General features: G+C 44.2%; 1 protein-coding gene across 1 annotated transcript in view; it reads right to left on the reverse strand.

The window, feature by feature from the left end:
- Positions 1 to 15,385, reverse strand: part of LOC124777794 (acid sphingomyelinase-like phosphodiesterase 3a) — a 573,663-nt gene that overhangs the window by 111,847 nt on the left and 446,431 nt on the right. The window contains exon 5 of the mRNA XM_047253312.1: positions 6,658 to 6,863. Coding sequence (XP_047109268.1) covers positions 6,658 to 6,863 — 206 coding nt within the window. The remainder of the gene's footprint in view (positions 1 to 6,657; positions 6,864 to 15,385) is intronic.

Genomic DNA, 15,385 nt, shown 5'->3' on the forward strand with positions numbered 1-15,385 from the left:
GTATTTCGAAAAAATGGGTGTTCTCCGCCCAACCACTACAGCACAACCTGTGGAGATGGATGAAATCATGAGGGAGGATGTAGGCACTGCGTTTATTCCATATACAGGCGCACTCTCGGGGAAAATCGTCCGCACTTTGAAGAAACACCGGGTCGGAGCTGTGTTTTGTCCTCCGAATAAAACTCGTGCACTGGTGGGGAGCGCCAAAGACGACCTCGGTTTGAGGAAGGCCGGCGTGTACCAGATTCCGTGTCAATGTGGCAAGTCGTATATTGGTCAGACGATGCGTACCGTCGAGGATCGTGAATACCGTGAATACTAGAGGTACACTCGACTGATGTATCCGAGCAAGTCGGTGGTCGCTGAACATTGTTTGTCGGAAAATCAGGCTATGGAGTATGAACGCACAAGGATTCAGGTACAGACTTCGAGATACTGGGACAGCGTTGTTAGAGAGGCCATCGAAATTCGCACCAATGACGACCTCATAAACCGTGGCTGCGGCTATAATCTTAGCAAGGCTTGGGAACCAGCGATTGGGTTAATCAAGAGTAAATCGAGCAAACGTATAGTTGTGACGACCACGGCGGACAGAGCCATCACTCCGACGTCATCTCAGACGCCGTCGCAATCCGTTCCACCGCGCGACCGTGGCACGGGGCGCGGACAGCGGAGGGAGCGAGCCGCGGGCGGAGGGTATTTAAATCGGCCGCCGCCGCTACCGAACCCAGTTCCCTCTGAGTAGCCATAGCGTACGGATCTCCGTGCCGGCACGTTCACAGGAGCTCAGTCCGTCAGTTCACCTGATGATGGCGACATGTATGATCGCCGAAATATTGTGCCCGTAGGACACTGTAGACCGGCAGTACACCCGTGGATATTTTGATTATGGTGCTCACTGGTCAACATTATTGTAACGCTGTACTCCTTCCCCACGCGCACCTTTTCAGTATGCATTGCGGAGAACTATTGCAGCACGTCGATTTTGCATCAACGACCGGCAATTGACAGCCGCGCCGGTGGAGATATGGAACTGCCTACCACAAGAATTCGCTACCAACCAGCATACAAGGGTATTGCACAGCATGCATTACCATCTGTATTGATGACACACCCTGTTAAGAACCATGTCCCGTCTTTTGTAACGTCCAGGGGACCATCGTGAATTGCCGTGAGTCCAGTGTAATTACTGTCTCGTTGCGTATTTCTTTCTGTTAACTTCTCTCAGTATTTCTGTAGAATTTCTTTCCATGTACGGTCCAACTTTCGCTGAGTTATGTTACTTGCAGTGGCTTGTCCTGTGAATGTTACATTCGTTCTTAAGTTCATACCAGTGCACACTGAATTTAAGATATGAAATAAAAAAAGGATCCAAGTGCTAAAATCATGAATTTGAGGAAAATTACTTTTAAGCATACTACGTAATTAATGGTCGTAATTGCTGTATTAATGTGCTTTGTGTCAAAGTTATGGGTAGTTTGGATCTAGTTTTCTAAGGATATTACAATCATAGTGTTGCAACTGAATGAACAACATACTGGACGTGGAAATGCAATAAGTAGCTCTAAGTCATGTAGTTCATAGATAGTAAAAATTCACTGCGTTTCGCAAAACTTTACGTGGTCATTATTTGTCAGGTACCGAGACATTTAAATCAAATCTTTCTTCTTTTCTACACAGATGTGCCTTGTTACATCCAGGGCAGGTAGTTGCATATCGTAAAACTCTACTCCAAATAGGGATCCCTTCCCAGTTCTCAATTTCATTTTAGCTTCTCCTGGTCTTAACTACATGAGACTAGTATTTCTCCAACCATAACCACGGTACTTTAGATATGTTTTTTTTTTATTTTCTGCGTTTAAATTACGATCTACTCCTTTCTTCAAATCTACGAAGTTATACGCATTCATGTTACTAAGGTAAATTGCGATATTTGTCTTGATTGCTTATCATGTCAAATCACCCCAGGCATATGCCGGGATGATTCCCTTGAAAGGCCACGGCCGCCTTCGTTCCCCGTCCTTCCGTAACCCGATGAGACTGATGACCTAGCTGTCTGGTCTACTCCTCCAAAACAACCCAACCCTTACCATGTACTTTAAATCTTATGGACCAAAACACTTGGTAAATCATGAATAAATATTCTGACGAGTTATGATGTTCGTTAGTGATCGGCAATGAAATTTACCTTCTGTGCTGGACGAGCTTTTGCAGGAATACGTTTATTACTTGAATTTACAAATTAATTCCCTCCTCTTTTCATCTCTTTTCTCATTGTTGCCACAGTATCTTCTCTTTTAATTCATCATTCTTTCCACTCAAACTATTACAAACGTCTAGGATGTAGCTCACATCTTACCCAACGCTGAGGAGTACTATCTTTCGATCGCATTTGGTACCGAATTTTGATTCGTGGCAGTTTGTGTCTGTTATATGTTATTTGGCTTGACATGTAGGCTCAATTTCAGACAAAACCTCAAAATTCCTTACTATGGAATTTACAGCCTTTTTTCATATTTGAAATCTTGAAACGTCTCTATAAAAGTTGCTTCACAGACTTTCAGTGTTGATGTCAAATTCTGCATTTCTTCATCAATTATGTGTTGGCACTCCTATGAATTCACACTGAAAGATAGATGAGCTAATAGGAATACTGACCTTTCAATACTAAATTATCATATATCAATTATATTTCATATCTAAATCATTTTCCACATTAGCTACATGCATATTAAGAGTTTCATTTAATACAAAACAGTAAATAACCATATTCTTGCAATTTCTCCCTAAGTTCTCCTTGTTCCATCCCTTCGGTTGTCTGCTTCTAAGCGTGTTTGTCGTGTGCTGCAGTTTCTGTATGTCATTACTAGGGTAATGGGGGCATGAGCACAATTTTGATGTCAAATAGATACGAAAATTAATGAAATTGATCAGTTAATTATTCCCCCTACCCTCCACTCCCCCCTGGCGCCCCCAGTATGACGTCATGTGTTTTCCTCAGCCTACATGTGGCTCCCTGCCGTCTCTCCCTCCCAAACCCTCCCCCGACCACCATCTAACCTACTGACAGGATTTTCGAATATTGGCGGGAGTTTTCAAAATGGTGGGAATTTCTTTGTCCTAGGGCTGTGCTCACGTCCTCCCCCCCCCCCCCCCACCACACACCCAGGAATTGTCGGGGAAGTAAAAATGCGGTGCCCTTTCTGGAAGTCGAAAACTGATCCCTCCGAAGTGAGCGATAGTGAACATTTTTCCCGATTTTACGCAGGTTGGACATGTATAGATGGTGCATAGCCCTGACCCCTGCAGTCTGATCATCCGTAATCGGGGGTGGTGCTGTAGTCTTCTTCACTTTCTTGTATGGCAATATAATATGACGCGAATTGTGTCCTGCAGTCGAACGTAAAAACTATACCGGTTTTGCTCATAAAACCAAAAGAAAGTGGGCTGCACCTATTTTCAAACAATGGTGATATTTATTGTTGTCGCAATTGTGTTTTCCTTTTTAATAGAGACTCACTTATGAGAGGTGCGTTGACGTTAAATAACTGTTACAGTGAATTTTTTCCCCCTCTGAACGGCGTGCGCTTGCTGGCGGAGGTAGCAGAGATGTGGTGGGCGTCTTCCATAGGAGATCGCAGCTGCCCCTTTAGACAAAAACATGCAGTCAGGATAACCATCATTAATCCCACTTTTGTTCAGGGGACGACAGTGTGACCGTCTGTTTTAAGCGTAGCTTCTGTCGGCATCGATAGTGTTGACCACCCAGTCACATGCTCATCCGGGAAGCATTGTACTGCAGACTCCGCCATCAGATCGGCGGGAGGCTGCTCCAGGGGCTGCGGTCAGCATAGGCAGTGAGCTGCCTGTTTTCCAATCAGCGGACGTTTGAAAAAGTGATCTAGAGATTTCTCCGAATTTTCGTTGTTGCTCCAGGAGTGATCCAGTCCTTCAGAGAAATACGTTTAATAGATTGTATGAAGCATCTTGTTCTAGTCTTCTGCCTACCTCCGACTGATTTTTGCAGACTGGAGACTGTATATCAATGCCATCAAAAGGATTTCTTTTTGGACCATCAGCGACAAGACAGAACAGGCCTCTATCCCTATCTACAGTTAGGAGAGAGACAGATTAGGGGTGGTAGGGTGGTGGGGAGTAAGACTGCCTCCAAGTTGGTCAGCTCATGACCGCCTGTCGAGGAAGACACAGCTGCAACTGCTGACAAACTGTAATTTTCTGGGGACGGTTTTTGCGGTAGTTCTTTTATTACAAATATTTTTTCCCGATCCCAAGTACAGGTGTTGTTATATGACCCGTTGATTACAAGTGCTTCAGTTTTTTCACGACAGTTCCGATACCTAATTAGAACAGAGAAGCATTTTCAATCAGCTGTGGTAGCACGTATTGGTCTTGATTACCTGGACTGCAGGGTGATTGTCAAGTAATTCATGGTGAGGTGTGTATAGCGAACTCTAACAGAAAACAGCAATAGACAAAGTCCTCAGCTGTATGCTTAAGGTAATGTAGCTATCAAAATCCTCTCTGTCCAACACCAGCATCTTGTCAGCTGAACACAATTCCAGCCACAAATAAAGATAGTATCTTCCACTCCAGCCTTTTTGTCCCCACCAGCTTGCAGGTGAAGGGTAGTGTTTGAGTAGGTCTGCCGCTAATTTAGGGTAGTATTGTGAAATTTTTGCACCAGGAACCGGTTGTAATTCCCGCCAAAATTCTAAATTTATGCCAAAATTCGAAAGTACCACCAATAGCATAGGTTGGGAAGTGGGAGGGTTAGGAAGGGGGAGGGGCGGGGCTCTCGTGGAGGCCGAGGAAAATACATGACGTCATGTAGGGGGAGGAGGTCCAGGTGGGGGTGGGGGTGGGTGCGTGAGAGTAATTAATTGATCAATTTAATTAATTTGGATATCAATGTTATATCAAAATTGCGCTGATGCCATCCTTACAATACTACTTATGTCTCTGGTCTTGGGGTAAGTCTTTGTGAATGTAGGGACAGCTTAGCCAACTTTTGCGATTTGCAACGGGGATCTCTTCTGGGTCAGAAAAACATCAGCGATTGATGGTCTGTCGTCCTTGCTACGTTGGCACAGGCACAATATGCATATTGTTTGTGTGCCAACTTCCGGTCCACAGTAGAGACTGTAGGTGATACGTGAGCAGTCCCACTGCTCTGAGAACAGGTAGCATCTAGTTTTAGTCCTTAGTGCTGCAATTTTGTGAATGTATAAGTTTCAGCTTCATTCAGTCCTTAATTCATTTCTTAGTTAGTTTCAGCTGTTATAGAATAACTAAGAACACCTTGTGTAGGCAGGAGTTGAGAATAATTTCGCTATTTTTAGAATTTGTACTAATGTTTCCTTTGTGCTCTGTAACTTTATGATTATGGGAAACAGGGTGACATGGATCTATTAATGTGATTAGATTGCTATATAAATCGTGTAATTAATTTGAGCAGTGTGTATGGTTTTAATATTCGGTAGTCATATTAAGCAAAAAGGCCACTGGGTTTTGTGCAGATTTGAGTGAGTTTTCTTTGAGCACTTGTATGATTTTTTAATACATTTAAGAACATTTCCCAATCTGATTCTCCTACAGAATTAATCAAGACTCACCAATAACGATTTCATTAATTTTTCCTGAATGGAGGCCTATCCGGTAATTGTTTTTCCTTTCCAAGCAAATTGTTGCTTGGTAGGTCAATCCAGGCGGAGAACCGAGATATCTTCTATAATTAAGTCTCAATTTAAATTCATTTAATAAATAACTGATTATGGTCGAAGTAGAGAGGATATAAAATGAAGACTGTCAATGGCGAGGAAAGAGTTTCCGAAGAAAAGAAATTATTTTTACATCGCGTTTGGATTTATATGTCAGGAAGTCTTTTCTGAAAGTATTTGTATGGATTATAGACATATACGGAACTGAAACATGGACAATAAACAATTTAGACAAGAAGAGAATAGAAGCTTTTGCCGGCCGCTGGTGGCCGAGTGGTTCTACGCGCTTCAGTCTGGAACCGCGCGACCACTACGGTCGCAGGTTCGAATCCTGCCTCGGCCACGGATGTGTGTGATGTCCTTAGGTTAGTTAGGTTTAAGTAGTTCTATGTTCTAGGGGACTGATGACCTGAGATGTTGAGTCCAATAGTGCTCAGAGCCATTTGAACCATTTTTTAGAAGCTTTTGAAACGTGATGTTGCAGAAGAATGCTGAAGATTAAATGGTTAGATCGCGTAACAAATGAGGAGGTACTGAACAGAATTGGGGAAAAGAAAAATTTGTGGTACAACCTGACTAGAAGAAGGGATCGGTTGATAGATCACACTCTGAGGCACCAAGGGCTCACCAATTTAATAATGGTGGGGGGGGGGGAGGTTTAAATCGTAGAGGAAGACTAAGAGGTGAATACACTCAGCAGATTCAGAAGGATATAGGTTGCAGTAGTTACTCATAGATGAAAAGGATTGCAGAGGATAGAATAGCATGGAGAACAGCATCAAACCAGTCTTTAGACTGAAGACCACAAAAACAACAACAATAATGCACCAGGCTACGTAACAGAATAATTTTCCATCAGCCAACTCCACTATATAAATAACCAGGTACGTTACGGACTTCAGTTATCACGATGCTTTACCTTTGCGCATGGTGTGCAGCGCCTCGGAGGGCAGCCAGTAGCTCCATAGCTGCGTGAGGTTGTGGTAGGCGCCGGGCGCATCTTCGTGCCCCAGCACGGGGAACACGAACTGGCTGCTGAACGACTGCCGCAGCAGCGCCGTAATATTCTGCAACGCCGACAGCTGCTGCTCCTGGCCGCGAGCGCCCACGTGCGAAGCGCCGTCTCTGCGGAGAGAGCGACAGGCGCACTTAACAATCGTGGCCAGGGCTGTACCACCAGTAGCACAGATGTTGGTACCCAAACATCGAAAAAAGAAAAAGTCAAATTAGCCCCATACTCAGAGAATGTGTGTAGCGCAGCAGATGTTGAATCCTGCATCACTGCTCATGATAAGACCTGGAGGGGGTGAGTGCTCATTGCCTTTTCTTTTTTTTTACTGCTACACATACATCTACATGACTGCTCTGCAAATTACAATTAACTGCCTCGCAGAGGGTTCATTGAACCATCTTCAAGCTATTTCTCTATCATTCCACTCTCGAACAGCGCAAGGGGAAAAATGAACACCTCCATCTTTCTGTGCGAGCTCTGCTTTCGCCTACTTTATGATTACGATCATTTCTGTGTATATAAGAGAGCACCTTCAAAGTATTTTCGCAATCGGACGAGAAAGTTGATGACTGAAATTTGATGAGATGATCCTGCTTTAACGAAAAACAGCTTTGTTTTAATGACTGCCACTCCAATTCAAGTGTCACGTCCGTGGCACTCTCTCCCCTATTTCATGATAGTACAAAACGAACTGCCCTTCTGTTAACTTTTTCGATGTCTTCCGTCAGTCTCACCGGAGGCGATCTCAAACCGCACAGCAGTACTTCACAAGATAACAGACAAGCGTAGTGTAAGCAATTCTTTAGTAGACCTGTTGCATTTTCTAAGTGTTACTGACTATACATCGCAATCTTAGGTTTGTTTTACCCACAACATTACCTATGTTACCGTTCCTATTTACATTATTTTTAATTATAATCCTTAGGTATTTAGTTGAATCTACAGCCTTTAGATCTGTGTGATTTATTGTGTGACCGAAATTTAGCGAATTTCCTTTAGTACTCGTGTGGATGACTTCCCACTTCTAATTATTTAGAATCAGTTGCCACTTTTCGCGAGATACCTTGTCTAAATCGTTTTCCAATTAGTTTTGATACTCTGACGTCTTTACTAGTCGATAAACGACTGCATCATCTGCAAACAATCTAAGACAACAGCTCAGATTGTTTCCTAAGTCATTTATGTAGAACGGGGACATCAGACGGCCTGTAACACTTACTTGGGGAACACCAGATATTACTTCTGTTTTACTAGATGACTTTCTGCAAATTACAACAAACTATGACCTTTATGACACGAAATCACGAATCAAGCATTCATCTGATCCGTTAATCCATAGGCATGCAGTTTGACTAGAAGACGCTTGTGAGGAAAATCTCAGAAGCCTTCTGGAAATCTAAAAGTATGGAATCGGTTCATCCTCTGTCGATAGGATTGATTACTTCGTGAGAAGAAAGAGCTAGTTAAGGTTTAAAAGAACGAAATTTTTTGAATCCGTGATGACTATTTGCCAATAAATCGTTTTCTTCGACATACTTTATTATATTTGAACACATTGCATGTTCCAAAGTCCTACTGCAAATCGAAGTAATGCTACTGTATTTCAGCAGATTACTCCAACTTCCTCTCTTGTGTAGTTGTGTGACTTGTGAAACTTTCCAGTCATTAGGTACAGATCTATCGGAGAGAACGGTTGTATATGACTGCGAAGTATGGAGCTATTGTATCGGCATACTCTGAAAGGAACCTGACTGATATACTGTCTGGACTCGAGTTCTTACCTTTATTAAGTGATTTAGACTGCTTTGCTACATGAAGTAAATCTGTTTCTAAGTTACTTATATTGACAGTTGTTCCAGATTCTAATTCTAGAATATTTGCTTCATCGTTTTTGGTGAAGGTGTTTCGCAACACCGTCTCAGTGGCACTGTAATCAGTGACATCACCGTTGTTATCGCACAGTGCAGGTATTGATTGCGTCTTGCCGCTGGTGTAATATATGACCATAATATATGACCATAATCTCTTTCGGTTTTCTGACAGATTTCGAGACGTAGTTTCGTTGTGGAAACTATTAAAAGCATCTCGAGTTGAAGTTCGTGCTAAGTTTCGAGCTTCTATTAAACTTCGCCTGTCATGCATGTTATGACGTGTCACGTGTGGATCTGCGTCGTATGGATGATAGTGAATGGTTTGTGTTGTCATGGTCTAAGAGAAGAAAGGGGTGAATCTCGGAGCCGGCACATAGACTACTCCTCTCGTATTGCACCAATGGCGCTACTGAGCGTAACGTCTCCATCCTAGGGATGGATCACCATCCACAGTGTCACATGCTCTCACTTCATGTGACACTGCGGAGAAGTTTGGAATGTAATCCAGGACACTGGCGCGAAGACTGGTGATCAGGAAATCTATTTATTACCCCTCTCCGGTCAAATATTGGCAGTGAAGCTTTCTCACCACTCAAACGCCACTGCATAAGCGTGCGTTAGCGATCCCGACTACAGAATTGGGTCCAACACTGCCAAACAAGACAGAATACTCATGGACAATTGAATCAGACACATCTCCTGTTCTGGGACTTCCAAGCAGGTGTAAGTGCTGGAGCAGGACTCGAACGCAGAACTTATCTGTCACAGTAAATTTGGTAACTACTGTGCTATCAATGCACGACTTATGTCCCTCCCTCACAGTATGAGAGGAAAGTAGGAGAGATGTTAAAATTGAAGTAAAACTGTGTTGGTGGGTTAACATGGTTCTAGAGTGCTCAGTCGGTGAATTGATTTCTTGTCACAGGCATGGTTCTGTGTTTGTCATGGTCCGGCACAAAAGGTTTGATCTGCCAGAATGTTTCAAAAAACGTGCGCTACCTGATCAAAAGTATCTGTGCGCCTACTAATGCACACTCATGAATTGTCAACCCTTCCCCTTTATAAGGGCTTGAACTTCGCCTGAGACACTTTCAAGGGTATCTGAATGGCTCTGGAGCAACTACAGCCCATACTACAACATATTAAACAAGAGAAGTTAGTGATGTTGCACGCTGGGGTCTTGAACGAAGTCGGCATTCTAATTCATCCCAGATGTATTCTGTGGGCTTGAGGTCGGGAATCTGGGCAGGCCAGTACATTTCAGGAATGTTACCCTACACAAACGATTACCTCATGGATGCTGCTTAATGAGAGAGTGTATTGTCATGTTGATACAAAGAATCATTGTTTCGGGGTTGTTCCTCTATTGGCCGCAGTATATACTGCCACAACATGTGTTCGTATCCTTCTTCATTTGGCGTTTTCTTAAGCAAAATAAGCCATATATAAAAGCTACCATACCACTAAACTACAACCATGGTGCTTCGCTGTTGGCACTACACATGGCGACAGGTAACGCTCTCCAGGTGTTAGCCAGACCCAACCACTTCCATCGGCTATAGCGTGATACTTCAGTCCAAACCACTCGTTTCCAGCCACCCATGGGCGTCACATTTTACACCACCATAAGCATAGCTTAGCACTGACTACAGAAACATCTGGTTTACGGGGAGCAAGTGGACCATTGTTAGCGTCTAGCGCTCAATTCGGCATCACATATTGTGTCTTGATATTTTTGGTCAGGTAGTGTGTGTACTGCACTGCATAATGAAAGAATCGACCTGCACAACTCCCGTGTTTCACAAGACAGTGGTCCTGTCACCGTGGTATGTGCAACAGGTGTCCTTGTCTGTCGCCGTCTTAGCCGTCAGTTTCACCGAGAAGTGCAGTGTGGGAAAACTGTATGATGTTCGTATATTTAATCGCTATCATATCGCGGGTACTCGGCGGATGGGACACTACGCCTTCGAGTCACACAATGAAGATGTAAAAAGGGTCTATTCTCAGTACCGGCTGTTCGAGACAAATGCCGATGGCCGTTTTGTCTTGATGACTGAGGTCTCTTACGACTGTCGTGCATCATTGGAGCATGTACACCCATGCTCATAAATTAAGGATAATGCTGATACATGGTGAAGCAACGCTCAAGTGGGCCATTTGCGGGTTTAAATCAGCTCGGGGTATGACCATAGGGTGCATTTGACTTGCGGTCGTCGCACGGTGGCGCTGGCAGCAGTCCACGTACGCAGAGGTGTGTTAGTGCATGTCCGAATACGATGCAGCGACTAAGTGTGCACACGTTTTCAGACGTGCTAATGGTGACTGTGTGTTGAAAATGGCTCAAAGAACACATATTGATGACGTTAAGACGGGTAGAATATCAGGGCGACTGGAGGCTGGTCAAACACAGCAAGTCATAGCACGGGCCCTCCTTGTGCCACAAAGTGTGATCTCAAGATTATGGCAACGATTCCAGCAGGCAGGAAACGTGTCCCGTCGCTACAGAATGAGACGTCCACATTGTACAACATCACAAGAACACCGGTATCTCACCATCAGTGCCCACAGACGACCACGGAGTACTGCAGGCAGCTTTGCTCGGGAACTTATCGCAGCCACTGGAACAGTTGTCTCCAGTCACACAGTCAACGGAAGACTGAACAGACATGGTTTATTCGCCCGGAGGCCTGCAAGGTGCATTCCACTGAACCCTGGTCACAGGAGAGCCGGTAAAACCTGGTGTCACGAACATAGTGCATGGTTGGTTGGTTGGTTGGTTGTTTTGGGGAAGGAGACCAGACAGCGTGGTCATCGGTCTCATCGGATTAGGGAAGGATGGGGAAGGAAGTCGGCCGTGCCCTTTCCGAGGAACCATCCTGGCATTTGCATGGAGTGATTTAGGGAAATCACGGAAAATCTAAATCAGGATGGCCGGACGCGGGATTGAACCGTCGTCCTCCCGAATGCCATAGTGCATGGTCATTTCAACAGTGGTCCCATGTTATGTTCCCGGACGAGTCCAGTTATAGTCTGAACAGTGATTCTCGCCGGGTTTTCATCTGGCTTGAACCAGGAACCAGATACGAACCCCTTAAAATCCATGAATGGGACCTGGTTTATGGTGTGGGTTGGGATTATGATTGGTGCACGTACACCCCTCCCTGTCTTTGACAAAGGAACTACAACAGGTGAGGTGTATCGGGACGTCATTTTGCACGAGTATGTCCGGCTTTTCATGGGTGCAGTGGGTCCCACCTTCTTCCTGATGGATGATAACGCAAGGACCCACCGAACTGCCATCGTGGAGGAGTACCTCGAAACAGAAGATATCAGGCGAATGGAGTTGCATGCCTGTTCTCCAAACCAAACCCCATCGAGCACGTCTGGGATGTTCTCGGTCAACGTATCGCTGCATGTCTTCAAACCCCTACGACACTTCAGGAGCTCCGACAGGCACTGGTGCAAGAATGGCAGGCTATACCCTAGCAGCTGATCGACCACCTGATCCAGAGTATGCCAACCCGTTGTGCGGCCTGTGTACGGGTGCATGGTAATCATATCCCTTATTGATGTCGTGGTACATGCGCAGGAAGCAGTGGTGTTTTGTAGCACATGTGTTTCGGTACGGTTTTCTCAACCTATCACCAATACCATGGACTTACAGAGCGGTGTCATGTGTGTTCCCTCTGTGCCTACGCTATTAGGGCCAGTTTTGTGTAGTGCCACGTAGTGTGGTACCATATTCTGCAATTATCCTTAATTTATGAGCATGAGTGTAGATTGGACAGACACAGGCATGTTACCAACCTATTTGTTCCGGACGACAGGGGCCATTGAGTGAGCAGGCTGAAGCTTTTTCACACAAACGCATCCGAATACTGGACGTCAAAGAAGTATGAAGCAAATTTTGAAACGGAAACAATATCAGTTGAGATTGCCTGAGAAGGGCAAAAAAAAGGTGAAATTTCAGAAGATTAAGTGTATCTTTTCTCATGTCAATACTGTGGACTGATGTTGTCGAAATGTAGCAGCTTGTACGTTCTACTGGCGATGTGCAAAAAAAGTGTATTTCTAAGAAGTCTCTTTCCGATGTCTACCTGCTTAGCTGGCAGGTAACGTGCTTCCCTCGAATGCAACAGGCCCGGGTTCGATTCCCAGGCGGGTTGGGGATTTTCTCCTCTCGTGGAGTGGGTGTTGTGTTGTCCTCATCATTATATCCTTAACACCGGCACGCAAGTCGCCTCATGTGGCGTCGACTGAAACCAGACTTGGACTCGGCGGCCGAACTTCCTCGGATGGGGCCTGTTGGGCAACAATGCCATACGATCATTCCATTTCTTTCTGATACCAGAACAACACAAGAATTCTGTGAAAATCGCGAACATCGGCTGAAGTTGAATACGTTTATGAGCTTACTATCAAATTTACAGGAATTGGCATGATAACAAAATGTATTAATGTGCTTCAGGCTTTTACAATATGCTACAATGTGGTCTACATTTATCATTCTTGATTTTATCAATACGTTTTCCCCTTCTTATGAGTTATCTGCAAAATGTGACAGTCTTTGATAACTTTTTCAAAGAGGCAGGTGAAGTAAATAGCTACTGATGGTAACACATAATGACCTTGAAGACGGACACCTGAAGCAAAAGTAGTGTTTCGCATTAGGCAGAAATTCCATTCTAGTTTTTCAACACTTATGACACTCATGTGCGCATTAACACAGCAAAAAGATCACAATATGTATTTCGGCCTTTCGATACAGTTTTAGAGTGGATTTCAGCGGAGTTTTGCTAATATATGACTGGAAAACTTAGAACCACGTTTGAAGCACCCACTGCATTATTCTGATCAAAAATGTATTCACGCGCCACACGACGAAACCGATCTGGCTAACTATGTGATGTTATGGCAAAAATACAGTGGTGGTGTCAATCATCCTGCGTGCTCGTTATACAGCAAATAGCAACAGGAATTCACTTAGAATTTCCCAACATGTTTTTCTTTAATGACTTGAAATTTTTTCTAATGATTTTGTAATAATGCATTAAACAAAAATTGTTCATCTCATATGGTTTGCAAACAGTAAAATTTAAAATACCGTAATGCTGGGCAACCTTCTAGCAGAAGGGTAGAGTACTGCTCCCAACTCACAGCCGACAAAGGTCTGACTACATTGCAGAAAATAGTTACTCACATACTGGTAACAACATGTTATTTGCACCATAGATCAAGTGGTCCGTGTTCTTGCCAAAAATTGGCAATAACTTTAGTGATCATTTGTTCGAGTAGCTTGACATAGCATATTGGAAATGTAGCTTGACATAGCATATGGGAAATGTTAGAGAATACAGTGTTATACGTTTAATTTACCTCAGGGAGTGGCGTAATGGCGCACAAGAGTATAACTCCAGGCCAAATTTTGAGCTGATCATGATCTTCAACAAAAGATTAGACTCTCTAGAGGTAGGTAAACTTTCAGTGCGATTAATGAAGCCTATCTATATCGGTAGGACGGTATGTTTAGCTAAACTTTCAGTGCGATTAATGAAGCCTATCTACATCGGTAGGACGGTATGTGTGTGCTGGACCTCTCTAATATCCACATGTACCACTTTCTTTTAAACTTCGCTAAGCAGCTCTTTGCTAATCCAAAGTTACTTTATATGGTTACATAGAGACTCACCTTCTGGGTGCATGACCATTATCTATATGAAGCAATTAGTTACCTTCCCGAGGAATTCAGCAAATCCGAATTCGTGGTGATAATTCTTACGGTGTAACATCGCAAAATAATAAGGTTATCGCTCTGAAGAGAGACGAGGCGAACGGCTCAAATGGTTCAAGTGGCTCTGAGCACTATGGGACTAAACATCTGAGGTCATCAGTCCCCTAGAACTTACAACTACTTAAACCTAACCAACCTAAGGACATCACCAACATCCATGCCCGAGGCAGGATGCGAACCTGCGACCGTAGCAGCAGCCTGGTTCCGTACTGAAGCGCCTAGAACCTCTGGGCCACAGCGACCCGAGCGAACGGCTCGCGCGATTGCGAACTCTGTAATTCTCTGATCTAAAGCGTGTGGATACCCTGTAGATACAGGCTGACAATTATTGAACTATATGGAAAAAGGTAAATTAATTCCAAACTATGGCGTGCGCACACATTATTCAACATGTAAATGTCACTACAGATAATCGGATTTACGTTATTTTACGTTCGATAACCCCTGCCATTATTGGCGACGATGTGGCGCAGGAGAATAGCGAAATTCTGCTTGATCCGCTGAAGTATGGCAACGTCGATGCTGTCGATGACCACCGGATTGGGTGTTTCCAGCTCTGCAGTGGTTTTGAAACTATTGCTGTACACTTTGTCTTTAACATAGCCCCACAAAAAGGAGTCTCATGTGTTCAGATCCGGAGAACATGCCCAATCGAGGCCCATGCCAGTGGCCTCTGGGTACTCCAAAACCAGAATGCGGTCTCCAAAGTGCCCGTCCAAGACATCACTCCCCTGCTTCGATACGGCCGAGCTCTGTCTTGCATGAACCTCATCTTGTCCAAATCAAAGTCACTTTGGGTAAAGGTGGTGAAATCATCTTCCAAAAGCTTCACTTGCCGTTGGGTAATCACCATGCCATCGAGGAATATCGCACCGATTATTCCGCGACTGGACATAGCACACCACACAGTCAGCTGTTGAGAGTGAAGAGACTTATTGCTCGCGAAATGCAGTCCCCCTAAATGCGCCAATTT

The sequence above is a fragment of the Schistocerca piceifrons genome, chromosome 1 (genome assembly GCF_021461385.2).
Source record: "Schistocerca piceifrons isolate TAMUIC-IGC-003096 chromosome 1, iqSchPice1.1, whole genome shotgun sequence".
Classification (NCBI taxonomy): domain Eukaryota; kingdom Metazoa; phylum Arthropoda; class Insecta; order Orthoptera; family Acrididae; genus Schistocerca; species Schistocerca piceifrons.